The following is a 22,351-nucleotide window of genomic DNA, read 5'->3' as shown; positions in this document are numbered from 1 at the left end:
TAGAATCGCTAAAAAACATTGCACAATGTTAACAAAGTAAAAAAAAAATATCAGAATAGAATTGTATTGGAACTTAATGTTGCTCCATGATATACCACTTATCTAAATGATTATTGACTACTCAATAACATACAAACTCCAGTCAAAATTCTAATGGAACAATAAACAATTTTGTTAAACTTTGTTGTTTTTTGCAAACCTGGAAGATGAGGCAACAAAAATACTATTGAAACAGTTTTAAGGATCGCATGAGTCAGAGTTAAATTTTCAGCAACTTTTACGTGATTCAACACTTGAAGATCGGTCAATACCAATTTAAATATTTATATGATTGGAATTGTTTTATGTAACGGCCTAAATAAACATTTAAGGATTGAATGGCTATTATTTTATTTTATTTTTCAAGGCTTGTATGTAGAATAATATGTCATTAAAGGAAAATAAGTGAAGGAAAGAAATGTTTCATTTTTATATTGAATTTAAAAGAAGTACAACAGTTTTCTTATATTATTTAACTCACCGGGTCCGAAGGACAATTGCGTCCGTACGTCCATACTTTCTTCAAACGAATTCTTCTTGACCACTGATAGAATTTTTTATAAATTTGACTCTTGAGATCCCTAGGTGGTAGGGATTCAGAATGGTACAAATGGAGGAGCATGTCCAAAAAGTATTATTAGGGCGTATTGGTTTAAGCGACTTCTCTTGAACTAAGCAATGGATATCGACCATATTTGACTAGTAGCATCAGTAGGTGGTGGGGTTCAAAATTAAACAAATGGTGAGGCCAAAAGGGATAGTTCGGCTAAATTGCTTAAAACAACTTCTCTGGAACTAAGCGATGGATATCAACCATACTTGACTGGTAGCATCCCTAGGTGGTGGGGATTCAAAATTGTACCAATAGGGGAGGGCGAGGCAAAAAAGTGTATTTTGGCTGTATTGCTTTTAAGGAAAGCATCCCTAGCTGGTGGGGGACTAACAATTGTACAAATGGCAGGCTAAGGGGTAAGACCAAAAATAGTGCTGCTTGGAAATGGTAGAGATCCCCAGCCTATAACCATATATACAATTGCTGAGTATAAAGAGATGAATGCACATATGATTCCAGTCTGGCCGGATCGGATCCATCTTCGGAGACCTAGTCCCTGTGTCATAACTTTGAAATGATTAGATCAAGAGACGACCCAATCATTATATTAGCATTGACCCTTAGGTCTGGCTAAGGGTCACAACTTGGAAACGGTTGAGATCCCCACCCTATAACCATATATACAGTTGTTGAGTATAAAGAGACGAGAATCGCATATGCTTCCAGGATTGCCCTGGGGTTTGACCTTAGATCTTATTTGGAGCATGTTTTGCCATGATTGCTTAGATATCCAGGTGAGGGATACAGGCCCACTGGGCCACTTGTTTGTGTCCACATTACCTGTTAGTGTATGATTGGGGCAACTGATTTGTAGTATGATCCATCAATTCCTTTATAGAATACAAACTACATGTATATAGTAATACGCATTGTCTTTTGTTTTGAGGATACACCTAACCATTGATAACTGGGCAGTGGCTTTAAAGCAGGTTATATTATATAATTCAGGCTTAGAAGTAATTTGATCTTGATGAATTGGTAGAAGTTGAAATAGTTTTACGATAAAAAATGCATTTGTTGGTAATCACAGCAAATAATCGATGACTATGCGTGAATCTATGTCTGTATTCTTATCAGCTATGTTTAGTCAAACAGAAATTAGAATTGTTTGAATTTTACGTTTAATTAACAGAATGCTAAAAATTATAGCTAATACTGAAAGTTTATTTCGTGCTACAGATGAGTCGTATAAACAAACCAATATTAGTTTGAAAAGCATACATAGGAGGAACGGATTGGTCCACTGGAGGAGGACTCTGAACTTGCGTCAGAGCATCAGAGGCATCACCCAAGGCTGGCCAGTCGTCTCCAACAGAACAATGTTTATGGGCACTTCCAGATAACACCCTGCCAATAAAACCGCCAGTTATATCCTTCCAACACCGGTCCTTTACTACGGAAGTACAGGGTTGTGGTTATTACAGAAAGTACCGTACACTTGTATTACCTTTTGGCAAATTAACGTTCCACTTTTCCAATGAGCAATGCCAATCCTGTGTACAAGTTAGTAAGATATTTTCTATGAATTTAATAAGATAACTTTCAATCGATTGTAAGAGAACGCCTTATTTTTAAGTACTTGTGGATAACTATATTTTAGCAAAACATCAACCTGATCCCTACAGCTACATGTACTTACATTTCAAGTAAACTTGATGACGAACGGCCTTTGATACGTTGTCTCACAACTTCATACACAATATTTCAAGGATATACTTTTTTGGCAGGTCGTCAACAGAAGACTACTGTATGAAGAGAAGATTCTGAGACGGGACATGCACGTTTCTTCCGGTATACCACAAGGACCAGTTTGGACCCCCTTCTCAACAGAGTGGTTCAGATAAGTATCTCTTATCTTCATAGGAATCACAACAAGGTGAGGAAGATTCGAAAATCCTTCAACAAAAGATCTTGAAATTAAATATATGTAAATTGAAGGTCCGACCTGAACGACCATGAAGCGCGTTATCCACTGCACCAAAGAGGACGAGCGTTAATGTACAACCATATCCATTATACCGTTCTCATGCTCAAGTATGGATTCTGTGCTCAAACCAGTTTTCTTGTAACTCGCTTAATTAAGTAAATTAAATCATGTCACACGATCAAAAAGTCAGTTACATAAATATTAAAAACAGCATTCAGCTGGTAGTCTCTTCGCACTTTCCCAAATCATTGCCAAAATAAGATTTTTTAAAATAATTTTCAAACGGAACAAGAAATTAGGCTAGAGCATAAAATCCATGCTCGAGCATGAGAACGGTTTCATGAATACGGACCCAGGTCATCGTGAACTATTGAATTGATCTTGAGATTATTTACTTGTAGATAAAAAGAAGCATGTTTACAACAGTTCTAACACATTTATATGAAACTGGGGTTATATAATATGTACCTATACAGTTGGTGAAATACTGCGAATCCATTGACATCATCAGCCGGGTCCATCAGTCTCTAGACGTTTCAACCCTTGTCCCGGAACGTCCTCGTGATGGTGGGTCGACAGTGGCGATCAACTCACTGCCCGTCAATGGATGGCTTCCAGTCTTTCTCCTCCCGTCTGTTCCACAACCAGCATGATGCGCGCTCGGCAGCCTCTGCTAGCCTGCGCACCGCCGTCTTGCGTGTCTTTCCAACTAATCCCACAGCCTGCAATGTCTTCCAGGCTGAGCGTGCCGGGAACCCTCTGCATCCGACCTCCACAGGAAACAGCCAAGTACGCCACCCTCGCTCCCTACATTGTTCCATGAGCTCCGTATACTTGGCTCTCTTTCTCTCATTGGCCTGGTCGCACCGCTCCTCCCAGGGCACAGTCAGCTCGATGACTATAATCTGCCTGGATTCGGCAGACCATATCACCACATCTGGACGTAGCGTTGTCTGTACGACGTCCGGAAACACCAATTTCTTCCCCAGGTCAACTCTCATCTCCCATGTCTCTGCCCCTTCCAGAATGCCAGTGTTGCCTGATGTTGCTTTCGTCTCCTTCTCCCCTGCTTTTACAAACCGGATGAAGGATGGTTTGTGCTTACGAGGTGGTCTCTTCTTCTTCCTTTCCACCTCGAGAACATCTGTCAATTCCCGAAGCACCTGGTCATGTCTCCACCGGTATCGTCCCTGTGTTAGCGCTGTCTTGCATGCCGAAAGGATATGGCCCATGGTCCCACGTTCTTGACATAGCTGACACTTTGGCTCTTCGACTAGTCCCCACAGATGAAGGTTCGCTGGCGATGGTAAAGTGTTATATACTGACCGCAACAGGAACTGGATCCTCAATGGTTCATAGCGCCACAGGTCTGTCCATGTAAGTTTTCGCTCCGGCAGCTTCCATTTCGTCCATGCTCCTTGAGAGCCCATTTCCACTGCCCTTGCTTTCCTGGTCCCTTCTTCTTCTCTGCGGATTTCTCCCTGTACCAGAGATCTTTTCTCCTTATCATCTGATCCTTCCCACGTCTGAAAATGGGTTGTCCCCAACCCTTGCCGGCCTGAGCAGGTTGCTCCGACGATGTCCCGGTGCTTGAGAGCGCCCTCGGCCTGCTCCACAGACTGGCTTGCAGACCATTTCCTTCCTGTCCTAGTCTGGATTCCTGCATTTCTTATCTTCACGTCCTTTGAATCTCGCAGCGTCATCACTAGTCTGGCCTTTGTTACCTTGAACTCCTCCACCAACGATGACAGTGGGAGTTGCAGTGATGATGTCCGGCTGTAGAGCCCAATGCTGGAGAAACTGGGCGGGACTCCAAGCCACCTCCGCAGGTAGCTGCTGATGGATCTTTCCAGTCCTTCCACTGTTGTCAAAGGGACCTCATATAGCATCAGGGGCCACATGAGTCTCGGCAGCAGTCCATGTTGGAAGATCCATGCCTTGAACTTTCCTGGCAGGCCTGACTTGTCAATCTTCCTCATCCACTCAATTGCCTGCTTCTGCATGCTGCTGATGTTGCTGGTATCTTTCAGTGATGCATCAAACCACTTTCCTAGGCACTTGATTGGGTTGTCCGCAATTGATGGGATCTCTTCTCCTTGTACTTTCAGCTTGAACTGTTGTGTCAGTCGTCCCTTCCTCATTATCATGCACCTTGATTTTCTTGCCTTGAATTTCATCCTCGCCCATGAGACTACCTCCTCCAATGCAGACAGAACCCATCTTGCTTGGACATGTGTGGTGGTAGTCACAGTCAGGTCATCCATAAAACCTCGATTCGATGGTTGGTAGATTCCTGATTCTGTCCTGGGCCCCCTGGTTTCCCGTCCTGCTGCCTTGATGATAAGATTCATCCCCATGACAAATAGAATGACTGATATGGTACATCCTGTCACTATTCCTTTCTCCATGTTTTGCCAGGATGTTGTATCCTCCCCGACAGTAAAGCGCACCTGGATTCCACTGAAGTAGCTTCGTACTATTCCCTGTATATGCTCCGGGATAAAGTAATGTTGTAGGGCTACTTCAATCAGCTCATGTGGTATTGATCCGTATGCGTTTGCCAGGTCTAGCCACACTACTGTCAGATTCCCTCGGCTGGACTTGGCCTCTCTGATTAGTTGGCTGAGCACACTGGTATGCTCCACACAACCTGAAAAGCCTGGGATACCTCCTTTCTGTACTGATGTGTCAATGTATCCATTGGTCATCATGTATGATGTCATCCTTCTTGCCAATACTGCAAAGAAAATCTTGCCTTCAACACTCAGCAAGGAAATTGTCCTGAACTGCCCGATGTGTTTTGAGTCCTTCTCCTTTGGAACAAAACATCCCTCTGCCTTCTGCCAACATGGTGGTATCTTCCCCTTCTTCCACACTTTCCTCAGTAACTGCCATAGTCTCCTCAAAAGCCGTGGGCACTTCTTATACACTTTATAAGGAATTCCACTTGGGCCTGGAGCTGAACCAGTTCTTGCCTTCTTAACAACATCTTGGATCTCCTTCCAAGTTGGTTCCTTGGTGTCAAGCGGAAACTCTGGCGGCTCCTCTGCTTCTATCCGTGGACAGTTCCCAAGTGGAATGCCCCTATCTTCATCTCCGTGCGTTTCCCTCAGGTGTTGCTCAATATCTGCTGTTGAACTATTCAAACGGCCTGATCTTTCCCCTCCCAGCAGAGTCTTTGTAAAAGAATAAGGGTCCTTGATAAAGGACTCCCTCTTCCTTGCTCTATCCTTCCTTGCCTTCTTAACCTGCTCTGCTTTCCTGAGTCTTGCCAAGTTCTCCCTGATGTCGTCCCGCAGCTGATGTAATCCTATCCTCTCTATATCACTTGCCCTCCTGTACTGTCGTGTGACTGCTTTCAGTTCTCGCCTGAGTCGTTGGATGTTATCCTGTCTTCTATTCGGGATAATTACGTTCTTAGGATTTCTCTGCTTTCCTCCTAATCCAAATCGTTCCTTGCAGAATGTGTAGATGAAAGTTCCCATTGCCTCAACCTTCCTTTCTACGCTTCCCATTAGAGCCGACTCTAGGATGGTATGTAAGTCAGCATCTAAACTTCTCCAAGCTTCATTGTTGTTCATCTTTGGCCACTCTATCCTCAACCTTCGTGCTGGCTGTGTTGGATGTGCTTGAACACCCTGGTCGTGGTTTGTATCACTCAAGTCTGAATGGCTGACCTGTGACGAAACCGAAGCAGAGAGGTCCCCAACACTATGGGGTGCCTCCTGGCTGGGGTCCTCCTGCGTCTCACCAGAAATTACTTCTGAGCGCTGCGTCTGTAACTCCACAAGTCTGCACTTCACCCTTGCTTGATGAATCCTCAATCCCCGGATGTTCTTACACACCTTTCCGCACTGGCACTTTACTTCTGCTGATGCTCCTGTCAGCGTTGTTTGTACCAAACGAGTTTGCGTCCGTGTTCGTGTCGTTTCCGTTATATCTGTCCGTATAAGCCTTTCATCCCCCCCCCCCCCCTTCTCGGAAGGCTTTGGGGGAGTGTTTTTTCTTGTTGTGTTGTAGCTGGATTAATGGTGTCCTCTCGCAAGGACTGCACCTTGGGCTGCCAACCCGTAGTGCCCAGATACCAGTCTGTTCCTGGATGTCATCTGTCTATCCAGCGTCACCAATCTTTCTTGGTTGCCATCCAGCCTTTCCTGGAAGTCACTGGTTTCCCAGAAGAAATATGTACCTATACAGTTGGTGAAATACTGCGAATCCATTGACATCATCAGCCGGGTCCATCAGTCTCTAGACGTAATAGACTATCTGTAAGTTAGAATTCAATCACTTATGTGATTATCGAGCGAGAAGAGGAAAAATAATATCAGGTCAATGGTCAATGGCGAAAACATGCATAGACGCAAGTGTCTAACATTGGAATTTTCTAATATTCCGTGATATATCTTAATGGTGTGATCATTTGACCTTTTATATATGTCGTACCATATGTACGCGTACTGTATAATTATATACGTCTCTGTGCCTATCATCAACCCTCGGGCAGATATAAAGACCAAATGTTGATACGGGGTAGGACCTAGAAATGGTCGAATCAGAGACGTATGAAGATATATCATGCCAGCTATGTCATTAAATTTTCTTCGTCAGATAATTTATATTAGAGTCTATATAATTATACAATAATCATATCTTTTATTTTATATGTTACGTATTAAATTTCTTCAAAAAAGTATCTTATAAAAATGCTAACTATTTTAACTTTAGACTATAAGCTATCGATCATAAATGATTTTATGAAAAACGGGATTGATCGATTTTGCTTCTTAATTGATAAAAAAAAATCGTTTGATCAAAACTATAATGGCGATTACAAAGTCATCGCGAATTATTTGAAGATGACGTTTTCACTTTAAAACCTTATGATGTCATACGACATTTTCATTGCAAAGTGCTCGACGAATCTGCGTGCATGACGTCCGAATCTGCCTGTCGTTACCCCATATGGTACTCCAGTTTGTCCTAGATTGTATATATACACTCCTGGTCACTTCTGTACAGGTTGGTAGTTTGGGTTCTTTAAGTGAAATTCTATTTTATTATATCTTTATTTTTTGACACATACGCGTTAGGTAACGCAGGTTCAAAAGTCAATCCTTTTTACATAAATTTCTATCTAAATTCTTTAAAATTATGACAACCTTTATTTTTTTGTGGCAGATTTTTTTTTTACTTAAAGGGGCATCACGGTGAAGTAACTTTATTTTTTGTCTTTTTTTCAAATACTACATAAACATATCAAGTGAGACTCCTTATGGAAAATAACGATCGGATTTGGCTGAAATAGGTTCATAAAAATGATCAAATTTAAGAAAATCATCGGTATTTCTACCTGTCTGACCAACGTTTTGTTCAGGGATTTCCCTCTACCAGCGCATGCGCATAGCACACCATTTCTTTGTAAACAAAATGACTGGCCGTGTGAAGTAAGCGAAAGAAAAGTGTTGTACCGTGTCAGCTACGAAATGAAAAGTTGTCAAATGGTCAAAAGATAGCGCAAGGAGTACGTTACGGAATCATTATTGCAGGTGGGCAGTATTCAAAGGAGAAAATAACTGCCGTAGCAGTTAGTACGGTGCATGTATTCTTCCGGATAGCCGGTTAAGCTGAAATGGAATCGACAGAAATGCTAGCGCTGTTTATGTTATGAATAAATATCTAAAACTATTAAGCTCGCTAGTATCTTTGTCTGAGTTTGAACACAGATGAACTTAGTTTAATATGTTAATGGGCATGTATTGGAGAGAGTTTACTTTGTGTTTCTATAATTATACAGTGGTTTATGCGAAAGGAAGGGATAAGTGACTGGTTAGTTTGATTTTTCTATGAGGTCCTCCATGGGATAACTGTTATGATGGCCCACGGCGTATTTTCTCGGTCACCGAGATACGTGTTATCGAAGTCCGTGGATTTACATAATTTATAATATCACCGGGTTCAATAAAATGGTCTGATTTAATTATATTGCTGAATTAAACGATTATTTTTGTTTTTACATGCAAGATTTTAATTAGTGCTAATATGAATACCCGGCCTCCTCTGCCCCGGCAACATATTAAAAAAATCAGAAAGATTTGTCCCTTGGTGTAGGGAAGGTGTTTAGACACGTACCATCTGTACCGGCCACATTCCGGTACTAAATTCAATATATATTTAAATATATCTACTTTATGTTTATGCCTATTATCATTGTTGACATTTAATTGTAAATGTATGACGGGAGAAGGCTGTAAAAACTTGTGCCCCATCCCTTGTTTAATTTTATTGGCAACACATTTATGTTTAAAGCTAAATAAATCTAAATTCTGAATATTGGCAAGTGTTCAATTAACTTCTAAAGATGAATAATTACTGTTCAATAAGTTTGAATACGGACTTAGAAATCATATAACTTGGTTTCATAGTGCGGTAAGAAGTTGCAGTTGCCTGACGGCCCCTCTCTGGGGGCCTCTTTGGAAACCGTNAAAAATCAGAAAGATTTGTCCCTTGGTGTAGGGAAGGTGTTTAGACACGTACCATCTGTACCGGCCACATTCCGGTACTAAATTCAATATATATTTAAATATATCTACTTTATGTTTATGCCTATTATCATTGTTGACATTTAATTGTAAATGTATGACGGGAGAAGGCTGTAAAAACTTGTGCCCCATCCCTTGTTTAATTTTATTGGCAACACATTTATGTTTAAAGCTAAATAAATNAAACGCCTTTTCACGTGATGTCCCTTTAAAAGCAATATAACTACAAAGTTTGAAGAAATTCTACTGGGAAATGGCGACACAATCCTATTACCTTAACGTGGAATTGCACAGTAGATACTTGCGCCATCTATGACCTTATATCGTCTCTCAGCCCTTATATGGTATCTGATATCTCCTTATATGGATGTCATTCATTTATATCTAAATGAGGACAGTTATGAAGGATGGGGGACTTTCCGATAAAAAAAATTCTGTGAGATGTATTTGCTGAGGAAATCCCTCACCCCTACCCTGGTCTTAACCGTCCAAGACCACTGGCATAACTGTTTGTGTATCAAATACTTGTATAAATACACATACATGCAATACGCCAGTGTGTAGTCCCATGAACATACTTGTGTAACTTACAGAGCAGTATTAAGCCGCATGTGGCTTGAAAATCTGTATATAATATAATAACACAGCATGTAACTGTCCATGGAAGTTTACATGGCAAGTCTAGTGCAATTCACATGATGTGAAATTAGCAAGCAATGGGCTTAATTGACCCTAAACTTGGAAAAATTTTGGGACTGTGATTAACTGTTGCCTCAGCACATTTCACGATAGCACACAATACACTTGACTAACTTATTGTAGAATGGATTCCATGCTATACCCCTAGTTTACGTAAGTAAGAAAATGATATTTTTAATGTCAGAAAAATATGAACTCAAGACAACTTTCACGGTCCCCGGATGAGGGATATAGAAATTGATTTAAGTTTCATGCTGTTACCATTAACATAATCATACGAAGAGGTGTACACTGACATATGACCCAAGGCAAAATCCTAGTTGACCGTTTGTCACATTTGTGACACACGTGCACTGTTGCTGGTCTGTAGGAAATATATGTTTCACCCTCTACCAATAGGCACTAAGGAGATATTGCAACAATCATATAATCATTCATTCGGAAGTCAACTCTTTATTTATGGCAAAAGCAGAGCCCAAAGCTTCTTGAAGCAGTACTTGTTGTTGGTCCTCGGAAGGAAAATACATTTCAGACTATTGCCAACACAGACAACAATATTTAAAGTAAATATTCGTTCACGTCATTTTCATCAAATTTAAATGGTGTTTATCCTGCATCTCAACTGACTATTGTGTTTGTTTTTCCTAAAATGTTATAATCAAGAAAGCATGTGTCTGGAGTACTTTCAGTACTTTGATTCTATACTTGCCGGAAATACGTCACACGTCGTAGGGAAACTCCCTTTCGCTTCCAAGTTTATTTATAGAAAGAGGCCATGGCGAACGGCTAGGAACAGAAAGACACTGGGAAAAGTTTAACGGGTAATTATACCATTTGATAACGGATTACATATTGGATTCACAATTTAATAGTTAAATGCATGCACACTGAAGTTAACGTATGCATTTGAAAGCATTCAATATAGACTCTGAAACACCTGCATTCAGTTAGCTCAGGTTGTTCGGAACTTAGGGCCCAATGAAATTGTTTTCTTTAGTAAAAATACTAAATCGAGTACGACATCGTTTATCATTTTTGTGAAAAATACTGTCAGGAATGCAAGATAGTATGACAAAGGTACTGATAAGATTGTCATTTCTTGGTAACCTGGTTAATTGTACATAACAAAGAAGCGGTCTTGTCTATGCATGTTTCCAACATTATCAACATGATAGTGTGTTTGCTTTTCCCAATTATTGACCATAGTCTTGAGTTAAAGGTATAGTTAGGTACATACGTAAGTTGTAACCTCATACAAATTCGACCAGAGTTTTGCAGCAGTACATGTTTGATCTATTTTCATCTTTTTGCAATTAACACAATAATAAAAATGGTAAAAATAGACAAGAATACCTTTCCTAAAAGGTGAATGGCAGAGTTTTTATGATAGTGATATTAAAGCAGTGTAATTATTACATTGCTGATGTAGTGGAACTGGACTTGGTCGATCGTCGACGAACAGGTAGCTCAATTAATTGGTAGAGCGTCCGTTGGGGAGTTTGGAGGGTCCTCAGCAGGGTTCAAACCTCTGTCTGGCCGTTAAAATTGGTGAGCTTGTCAACCCTTGTTTCAAGCACTTAGTGAACGCTTAATAAGGCGACATCCGAACCTGACTTGTTAATAGTTTTGTCTTCGGGGGTGAATACTTTGGGGGGGGGGGGGGGGGTAATTAATGTAGCGAAACTAGTCTGGGTTGATTGCTTATGACCATGTAGCTCAATTGGTAGAGTGTCCGTCTAGAATTCGGAGGGTCCTAGTTTCGGACCCCAGTCTGGCCCTTGCATTCCAGTATACACTGATAACAACAAGAAGGGATTCACTAAACTATGAATTACCTACCAGTGGCATATACTTTGTTCTTGTACACATGGTATTTAAGCTAAAATGTACCACTGCATAATCATAGTTAGATGAGTTAAACTCTGAGCTGATTTTGTACTCCTCCTTATGTATACAGTAGACGATGAAAGGACCAAAGGGATATTTTCTGGCTTACAGTGACTTCCCCTGTCAAGGTTAACTCAATCATGTTAAACATGCTGCTTTAATGCAACTTATAAGTAAGGACTCTCATCTTGATGCTGTGTATTTACAACTCCTGGTTAACAACATTGGTTAAGTATTTTCAGCTCACCTGGCCTAATGGGCCATGTGTGCTTATGCCGTACTGCGGCGTCCATTGTCCGTCCGTCCGTCCGTCTGTTGTCCGTCCGTTAACTTTTTCTTTTGAGCGACTTCTTCTGAATTACTGTAGGACCTAGGGTCATGATATTTGGCCAGTAGGTAAAAAAGTTTCCTCATTAAAATGACCTTGACCTACTCAAACAACAATATCCTAAGAACCATTTGGACTAGAGTCATGATACTTGGGTATGTTATATGTAGACCAGCAGTGCAAATCTTTTCCTCAATTACAGTAATGAGGTCAAAGGTCGACTTAAAGTGCTAGTCGGGGGTCAAATTTCGACATGGGTTAACAACTTTAACAATCTTCTTCTCATGTTCCATAAGGCCCAGGGTCATGATATTTTGCAAGTAGAGATCTTGGATGGAGTGCTATAAAGTTTCCTCATTATAATGACCTTGACCTAGTTTCAAAGTCACAGGGGTCAAATATGTTAAAAACTTAAAACAACGATATCCTAAGGAGCATTTGGTCTAGAGTCATGATACTTGGATATGATATATAGACCAGCTGTGAATCGTTTTCTTTATTACAGTAATGAGGTCAAATGTCAACTTTAAGTGCTAGCCGGAGTCAAACGTCAACATGGGTTAAAAGCTTTAAAATAAAAATTTGAAATTTCAAACAACAATATCTTAAAAAGCATTTAAGAGATGTTAAAATGTCTTGTGTTCTAGTTACCAAATTTGGTCTGAAGTTCCCTATATGTCAGTTTTATGTAACAAAAGAAACAGGTGAGCAATACAGGCCCTCTGGACCTCTTGTTAATAGGATTTAATGGAATGAAATGTCAGAAGCCATGTGTTGGACCAGTCCTGTAAATTATCCAGGTCTTGTTGTATCACTTTTCTATCCTCATCGCTCCTAAATTTTCTCTATAGACTTTTGTATAATCGGCAAACAAGAAGACATTCGACAAGGTACATTCTGGTAGATCATTTTTAGCTTATGTCGTGGTGCGGTGTCCGTCATCTGTCCGTCCGTCCTTGTCCGCCAACTTTTCCTTTAAACAACTTCACCTGAAGAACGGACAGGCCTAGAGTCATGATATTTGACTGAAAGCTTTGTTGGTAGGAGCCCTACAAAGTTTGAGACCGAAAATGACCTTGACCTACTTTAAAGGTCACTGGGGTCAAATATGTCAAAAACTTCAAACGTCTTCTTCTGAAGAACTAAAAGGTATAGAATCTTCATATTTGGCTGATGGCTTCCTGGGATGGAGCTTAACAGATTTTGAGAATGAAAACCTACTTTCAAGGTCACATGAGACAGATATGTCAAACACTTCAAATGACTTCTGAAGAACTGGAAGTTATAGAACCATAATATTTGGCTGGTTATTTCCTGGGAAAGAGCCCAACAAAGTTTGCAAATGAAAGTGACCTTGACCTACTTTCAAGGTCACCGGAGTCAGATATGACTAACGCTTAGAACAACTTCTTCTGAACAACTGAAAGTTATAAAATCTTAATATTTGGCTGGTGACTTCCTGGGATAGAGCTCACCGAAGTTTGCAAATGAAAATGACCTCAACCTACTTTAGAGGTCACAGAGGTCAACAACATTTTAATGGATTTGTTCTTAAGAACTAAAAGAAATGGATTCATAAGATTTGGCTGGAAGCTTTTTGAATAGAGCTAACCAATTTGAGAAGGAAAATGACATTGACCTTCTTACAAGGTCACAGGGAAAAATATGTCAAGCAACTTCTGAAGAATCAAAAAGCATAGAATTTTATAAGAATATTTTGCTGGTAGTTTCAACAGATGGAGCCAACAAAGTTAGCGAGGGAAACGTTTTTAGTGCAATATAATATTTAATGAGAATATTTTGCTATGACTGCTTAAATATTCAGGTGAGCGATACAGGCCCTCTTGGGCCTCTTGTTGTAGATTTCAAATAGTGCTGGACCTAGGACACTTCCTTGAGGGATTCCACTTAATATGGGATGGTCTTTGGATGAATTTCAATTTACCATTACCCTTTGTTTCCTTAGTGTAAGAAAGTTTTCTACCCAATTAGTGACTTGGTCATTTATTGCATAATTCCTAAGTTTTCCAATTAGTCTGCGGTGTAGAACCTTGTCAAATGCCTTTATGAAATCCATGTAAATGACATCAAACTCCCCCTCCATGATCTAAAAACCCTGTCCAATCCTCAAGCACCATTAAAAGCTGGAGTATAGTTGATCTTTTCGAGAGTCATTTAATGATCCTGAGTTAGCAATTTTCTATTTTGTTTTGCAAATTTTTATTTTCAAATATGAAAATATGTAAAATTTCAACTACATAATTCTGTGAAAATGCATTGGAACATTTGTTTTATATGGAATATTTCTGTAGAAAAAGATTTCAACAGATAGTTAATGATAGTAACAATATAATATCACTTTTGGTACTCTTAATTACGTACCTAGAGTGTGCAAAGTGCAAGTCAATGCCATAATATCATAGCTGTCAAACATCTTTCATTAGGAGGGAGACTCCCTTATTTTGATCAAAATTTACCAATCACCCTCGAAACTCCCTTGGCATTCAAGTCCAAACTCACACCAACTCAGAATATATTCTATGGTCAAATGATCTCCTAGTTACTTACTGCAGTGTGTGTGTAATGATTATAACAGGTGTGTCTGAATCAAATGAATGCTTTCTGGAGTTATTTTGATACATAAAAAGGGAAAGATCAATTGAGTAAAGCAGTTTCAGTAACGTTCCACACACTTTCTCCCTCAATGGAAACGTGGAATGAGGGGGATCTTCCATGTTGATGGTTTCAGAGGTTGACACTTATGTAATGTATTGAAAATTGATGGTATCAAAGAAACATTTGTGATGTCGTGAAATATGTTTGAAAATGACATACACAACATCAAGTTATAAAGTTGGTTAGTTGTAATGGATCTACTTTTAGTTGTATTATGTATTTAGTTAAATTAACTTTTGATAACAGGAAAATATAGTCGACTAGGTATTAAATTGATTTTCATTACAAATCTTAAACTGGAGGTAGACTTGTAAGTTTTGAAGAAAAAAAATCTTGGACAGCTATATTGTGTATTATTTTCTTTACATTCTAATTTAAATAGGGGAGGCCAATTAATGAGGTGGGATGTTAGTTAACTCATATAATTATGTAAACTTCAGTTTCATGTTTTGTACTGTCAGTTATGTATCTCCATAATTCTATAAATTGGTAACAATCCATATTTTCTTGTATTCAGCTTGTTACATAGTTACAATAACATATTGATGACCAATGTTTAGGCTTAGAAAGGATACATGAAGCATGTCGATCCTTTGTGATTGAAGTTCGGTGGCCAGGGGGTGTTGGCATTTTAGCTATGATATGTATTTCACAAATGAATTTCTTTAAAATAGTTTAATAAAAAAATTAACATTTTTTTTATTAATTTTAATTTTCATAAAAAAATCACAGTAATTAAAGCATTTCATTCTGGCAAAAATTACTTGTACTTGATTTCTTCTGACTGTACTTTGGATTCGAATATGATTTTCAACAAATCTAATTATTTAAATTTTTACAGGATCCAAAAATGACTTCCAAGATGCAGGGTTCCATCTGTAAATACCCGCTTGATGACAGGGAGGCTAGAACGCGGCATGCCATGATGAAGAAATACTCAACAAAGACTGTGCTTGAAGTTGAAGAGCAGATTAAAAACCTTCACGCTAATGCAAATCATGTGAGGTCTGTTGATGTGCCGCACTTTACAATGGAGGGTGTGGACATGGAGTCATATGGTTATGTCCCCGCTGAGCAAGATCGTGTTCAGGATGCCAATATGGAGGCGATGTATACGGGCTACCACATCTCAAAACCTCCGAGGGATGGAAGGATGTGTGTGAATGTTCTACAAATCAAAGTACTCAAACCGAAAGTACAATTTGGCATAACAGAGTGGGCGTTTGGATCAGTGAGGAAGAAGGTAGCACATCTGATATCTAGTGACTCTTTAATTGAACAGAAGGAAGAGACCATTAATGCTACAGGGGTTCTCATCTCTGATACGTTAGATGTATTGGACACAGTTGGATCATTGGATCTCGTAAAATCACGACGAACGATGGACGATATGTTCTATGCAGTGCAGAATTATCGTTCTCACTTCTCGCTTGCATATATCGGAAGTAACGCAGAGGGATTTAGGCTCCCCAACTCTGAGATAGACATGCTGATTGTACCAACGGGAATGAAAGTTTTTAACAGCCTGAAAAGTCTACGGGAATACAAAAGAGCTAAGAAGGAAAAGCCGTATCATAAATACAGGCGGGGTTATGAAGACAATGAACTATTATATGCAATGGATTCCAGGAACTATGAACCTGGCTACACCAAGGTGTACGGAGCCAGTCTGGTCCAGGCAGTGACTGAGGAATTCAACCAAGAGTCGTGGAATATACATGAATATTTTCCTACTAAACATTTTATACAGATTTGCGAGTCATTGTGCCGCAGTGATTTGCCAGAATATGGCCAGCAGTCTGAGGGTAAACATGCGGTTCAGAAGTACAATTACACTTTCTGTCTCCACTGTGAAACATGGCCACAGGAAGCTGAAGAATGGTCCAAAACTCGCCTTAAGAAAAGATGGCCACATCCTGATCTTGTAACACAAATTTTGGCAACTGGTTGCCACCTGGTTCCAACAGCATCTGGCAAGCACAAGGAGGATCCAATTCAATGGCGAATTTCATTTTCAACAGCAGAAAAACTTCTGATTCGATCCCTTTCAGATATTCAGTTCAAAGTTTATGCTCTCCTTCGGATCATGGTGGGCAAGATCGTAGACCACAGAAAAGAATTTATGGAGATTCTGTATCCGTATGTTATCACTACGACCATTCTTTACTTAATGGACAAAATCCCACCTCACCAATGGGTGGCTGAGAAGTGCGTCATCCACTTTTTCAAGGCCATTCAGTGTTTAATCAACTGGATTAAAAAAAGACGCATTCCTCATTATTTTATACCTAAAACAAATCTGTTTCCTACCAACATTGCAGAAAATATCGTGAAACCTTTGCTCAATACTTTGACATTTTTGAAAGCTACAGGGATAGAATTCATGCTAGAAAGTTCATCAAAGTTCATGTTTGGTGGTCGGATTCGGCCCTGCCCTGAAATTGACCGGCTGATTGTAAGGGGTTACATTCCTTACGACGGTGCAGGTGTAGAACTTCTTCAAGAAATAGGAGAATACAAGAACATGCACTACATCAACCAGAGAAGCACATCCGAAATTTACCTAATATTTGAACGGGCTGTACAGATATTCCTTTCAGAGGATCTGTCTGAGAATGAAAAAGATTATGTGAAGTATCTGGTTGACAACATTCAACGCTCTAGGGCTACTCTGCTGTTCAAGGAGTACCTGGAGGTCAAGTACTTGCTGAACACACTACAACAAGGGGAGCTCTGTCTGGATATTGAGCGTGAGATGTTGCAGATCAGTGCAATGGATGTGACAAGTGGGAGACTGTCTGTATCCACCTACTACTACCTCCAACACAAGTTTGTGGAGAGCCTGGGCATGGCGCAGCAGGCCATGGAGCTTTGTGATTGGTTCTGCATGTTTGTGGACAATGATGGGATCACTAATTACTTTGACAATGAAAACTGCCTTGAGTATGACCGCATGGTAAATGGGAAAGAAATCCGACTCGCGGAGAGAATTATTGGGGTTTTTGCCATGAAGGTGCCATTGTGGAAAAATCCCAAGGTCTTGGTTCCTCCCGAGTTGGAGTTTGACCTCCTTTTTTGTACACACCCTCTTGGCTTGTTCCTCTCACCGATTGTCTATGGGCGATTCATGATTTTCAACTCGTTTTTCTCTCTTGGACATCTGAAGAAGGCAAGAAAAAGTTTGGAAAAGTTGGAGGCAACCTTGGAGGTAGAAGTGCAAACTCACAAGGCCCATGTCACACTCAACATGATCGCTTGTTGTCGGAGGAAGCTAGGGGAATACAATAAGGCATTCCAACGTTACAAGGAGTCATACCTTCGTAAGCCAGAAAATGATGCGTCTGTGTGGCATGCATGTGTGGCCTTATATATATACCTTGTGTCACAACCCACCACAGTCGTCATCTACACAGGTCCCCCTCCTCGCCGTCTGCTTGACTTATACACAGGGCCGCTACATCTGGAAGACTGGGAAACAGTCGCATAAACTCTTATACACAAGTGAGTGCATTTCATAGACTGAAACATCAGAGGAGCTCTCTGTTGTATTGACTTATACACGAGGCTGCTACACGTCACAGACTGAGAAGTATGGCAGTATACACAGAAATAGTACATCTGTTTGACTGGAGGAAATCATCACAAGAATTCTGAAATACATGAGACCACTTCATCATTTGATGTTCTGAAAATATCCAAGAATCTCTCTGCTGTTCACATAGAATAAAACCTTCAACTGTTCTGCAGCCTTTCATTGACATCTAATACTTATAACAGGGTATTTTTTTAGAGCAGTTTCTTTGCTTTTTATTCCACATGTGTTTACAGGTGTTTTTGCACTTGAATCACTGACCAAATTATAAAAAGCATCAAAATAAGAAAAATACATAGACAGCTTTTTAGGCATGTTTAAAATTTAGTGACTACTAGAGACACTAGTTTACTGCATTTTGGATTTGGGAGGAGGTATACGTAGAGGATGCTGTTTAATAAAATCTTCCATAAAACTAGAAAATTATATTTCCTGTGTGTAATAATTAATAAATGTAAAACCAGATAAAATTAATATCTCTATCGTCTAGGTGGAGTACTAGGTGCAGTACTAGGAGTCACTAAGGCTGTCACACAAGAATAATGAATGGCTATTGGTTTATACAGGATATGTGTATAAAGTAAAAACAATCAAATTATATCTATTTTGAAATATTCAATTACTTGCATTGTTAAATATATATCCAGATGATTACATAAATTTGTTGATGAACCTGGTACTCATTGCATAAAATAGTTTTTGTGTAGCAGATATCCTGCAGGATATATACTGGAGCGGGAAATCTGTAGACTTACACATGATATTTTGAGGTATGAAGGCAATATAACAAAGCGAGCAACACACAAGAAATTAAAGTACCATAGGCATGTCAGTATGTATACAATTTGGATCCTGAAGGTATTACAATTTATTTGTAGTGCCTTAGGCTATATATACAATGGAATGTTATTTAAGGCTGTATGTTACCTTGTTGTTATTTAAGGCTGTATGTAACCTTGTTGTTATTTAAGGCTGTATATATACAATGGAATGTTATTTAAGGCTGTATGTTACCTTGTTGTTATTTAAGGCTGTATGTTACCTTGTTATTAAATGCATCTCCTTTCCAAAGAGTTCCAATTTAACAAACTCTGTAAAACATGTTCAATGAGTGGGAATCTAGACTTTGTTTAATAGCTTGACTCAATTGCAACAAACTACATTTGTTTCTTGACACATTTCTGCAAATTTAACATTTAAAATTCTGATATTTTTACAAATATTAAAATTTAAAACAAGAAAGGTATATCTTGGAATAAAAGTTATCACCATCAGAGAGTAAAATTAGCATAACTCAAAAATACAATGAAGTTAGAAATCTGACACAAATCACAGATATAATAGTATAAAGGTTTCGTAAAGTTTTAAAGGTTAAATGAAGTCCTAAATAATAGATATTTTATCATGAATTTTTTATATGTAGGTCTGAGTATAAACAAGTTTGACCAATTCGGAGATTCATGTCTGTCGATAGTTTAAACGTTTTTACTTGTCGCTACTTTATGAATTATTAAATGATTGAGAATGACAGGAATATGTTAAATGAAAGAGAGAGAAGGGGGGAGGGGCCAGAGGAGTAAGTACGAAAACCATCCAGTCCCCTTTTCAGAAACCTGGATCTACTGCCACCGGATCTCTTGTCTCTTTGGACTATGAGTCTGCATAATAATAGGCAGGTGGAGTTAAGGATTGGGTCCAATAATTATTGCGTCAATCCTGTGTTACTGATGATCCTATTTTTCAAAATTTTGAATCCTTATCGTGTTCAAACTTTATTATTATTCCGAAAATGTTCAGATAAGTATTATTTAAATTTGTATAACTGCACCTAGTAATTGCACTCTCCATTGGACGTTATCAAATTGTTAAGTTTAACTAATGTGATTAGTACAACACAATACACAATACAATTTATTTTATTTTAGTGTCACATGGTAAAACATACAATGACATTTTAAAATGCAAATTTAAAATACCTTAATGTCTAATTATTATTAGTATGATGAGGTGTTATTATTGTTATTGATTACTGTGATATGGATGTTATCTTTAAATTGTTGTTTTATTACAGTAAACTTACGTTATATATTGTTAAACATTTTTTTTACTTTGCTGGGACCTTATACAACCATATTGTTTTTACTTGGATCGAACACCTTTCCTTTAAATATTCCTTGAACATGTCTTTTTTATCGAGATTTTCCCAGGGCAAATTTCAGATTAGGTGGCCTGTCATGTGAACTTCTGATTAATTCAGTTATTCATGTAAAGAATAACCTTTGATGTTAATCAGTTATATGTAACTATGAAACATAACAGGAGAAAGCCATTTCTAAACCGAGATGAGGGGGCTCATAGATTCTCGCATATCAAAGTGTTGGCCAAATGGAATTGTCAATTTGATTTGTCATTTCATACATCTGTATATGCATAACAACCAAGTGTACATGTATTATAGCGTACCCGAATCGACGTTCGACTTTATATTGCCAACTCGAACATATCTTTCACTTTTGTGTTGATATTCTCTAAATCTTCTCTGATATAACAAACAACAGGTAAGGGATTCTCTAAATCTTCTCTGATATGTTTACTCACTGTTGTCGACGTCATACCATTAGTCTTCGACTACTACTGATGGACAACAGGGAAGGGATTCTCTAAATCTTGTCCGATATATCAGACAACATGGAAGGGATTCTCTAAACCTTCTCCGATATATCAGACAATAGGGAAGGTATTCTCTAAATCTTCTCCGATATATCAAACAACAGGGAAGGGATTCTCTAAATCTTCTCTGATATGTTTACTCACCGTTGTCGACGTCATACCATTAGTCTTCGACTACTACTGATGGACAACAGGGAAGGGATTCTCTAAATCTTGTCCGATATATCAGACAACAGGGAAGGGATTCTCTAAATCTTCTCCGATATATCAGACAATAGGGAAGGGATTCTCTAAATCTTCTCCGATATATCAGACAATAGGGAAGGGATTCTCTAAATCTTCTCCGATATCAGATAACAGGGAAGGGATTCTCTAAATCTTCTCCGATATATCAGACAACAGGGAAGGGATTCTCTAAATCTTCTCCTATATATCAGACTTCAGGGAAGGGATTCTCTTAATCCTCTCTGATATATCAGACAACAGGGAAGGAATTCTCTAAATCCTCTCCGATATATCAGACAACAGGGAAGGGATTCTCTTAATCTTCTCTGATATATCAGACAACAGGGAAGGAATTCTCTAAATCCTCTCCGATATATCAGACAACAGGGAAGGGATTCTCTAAACCTTCTCCGATATATCAGACAACAGGGAAGGGATTCTCTTAATCTTCTCTGATATATCAGACAACAGGGAAGGGATTATCAAATCCTCTCTGATATATCAGACAACAGGGAAGGGATTCTCTAAATCCTCTCTGATATATCGGACAACAGGGAAGGGATTCTGTAAATCTTTGATATATCAGACAACAGGGAAGGGATTCTATAAATCTTATCCGATATATCACACTACAGGGAAGGGATTCTCTAAATCCTCTCTGATATATAGGACAACAGGGAAGGGATTCTGTAAATCTTTGATATATCAGACAACAGGGAAGGGATTCTCTTAATCCTCTCTGATATATCAGACAACAGGGAAGGAATTCTCTAAATCTTCTCTGATATATCAGACAACAGGGAAAGTATTCTCTAAATCTTCTCTGATATATCAGACAACAGGGAAAGTATTCTCTAAATCCTCTCTGATATATCAGACAACAGGGAAGGGATTCTCTTAATCTTCTCTGATATATCAGACAACAGGGAAGGAATTCTCTAAATCTTCTCTGATATATCAGACAACAGGGAAGGGATTCTCTAAATCCTCTCTGAAATATCGGACAACAGGGAAGGGATTCTCTAAATCTTTGATATATCAGACAACAGGGAAGGGATTCTCTTAATCCTCTCTGATATAACAGACAACAGGGAAGGGATTATCTAAATCCTCTCTGATGTATCAGACAACAGGGAAGGGATTCTCTAAATCCTCT

General features: G+C 39.0%; 2 protein-coding genes across 2 annotated transcripts; one reads left to right on the top strand and one right to left on the bottom strand.

Moving 5' to 3' along the window:
• Positions 1 to 3,169: 3,169 nt before the first annotated feature.
• Positions 3,170 to 6,805, bottom strand: LOC110458535. The gene is made up of 2 exons (XM_021510266.1): positions 6,634 to 6,805; positions 3,170 to 6,459 (listed from the first exon to the last, which is right to left on the bottom strand). Exons 1-2 carry the CDS (start codon positions 6,803 to 6,805, stop codon positions 3,170 to 3,172), a joined length of 3,462 nt encoding a protein of 1,153 aa, XP_021365941.1.
• Positions 6,806 to 10,562: 3,757 nt separating this feature from the next.
• On the top strand, positions 10,563 to 21,620 carry LOC110458589. The gene is made up of 2 exons (XM_021510358.1): positions 10,563 to 10,638; positions 15,550 to 21,620. The coding sequence occupies exon 2, from the start codon at positions 15,559 to 15,561 to the stop codon at positions 18,193 to 18,195; it is 2,637 nt and encodes an 878-aa protein (XP_021366033.1). The 5' UTR covers positions 10,563 to 10,638; positions 15,550 to 15,558; the 3' UTR covers positions 18,196 to 21,620.
• The last annotated feature ends 731 nt before the right edge of the window (positions 21,621 to 22,351 follow it).

The sequence above is a fragment of the Mizuhopecten yessoensis genome, unplaced genomic scaffold (assembly GCF_002113885.1).
Source record: "Mizuhopecten yessoensis strain PY_sf001 unplaced genomic scaffold, ASM211388v2 scaffold9651, whole genome shotgun sequence".
Classification (NCBI taxonomy): domain Eukaryota; kingdom Metazoa; phylum Mollusca; class Bivalvia; order Pectinida; family Pectinidae; genus Mizuhopecten; species Mizuhopecten yessoensis.
This window is presented reverse-complemented; position numbering and strand designations above follow the sequence as displayed.

Excerpts from the sequence above, each read along its gene's own strand:
- LOC110458535 (XM_021510266.1), bottom strand. The coding sequence starts at position 6,805 with ATGTCAATGGATTCGCAGTATTTCACCAACTGTATAGGTACATATTTC. Across the intron at positions 6,460-6,633 it reads CTACGGGTTGGCAGCCCAAG|GAGCATCAGCAGAAGTAAAG; the intron begins GTGCAGTCCTTG and ends CAACGCTGACAG.
- LOC110458589 (XM_021510358.1), top strand. The coding sequence starts at position 15,559 with ATGACTTCCAAGATGCAGGGTTCCATCTGTAAATACCCGCTTGATGAC.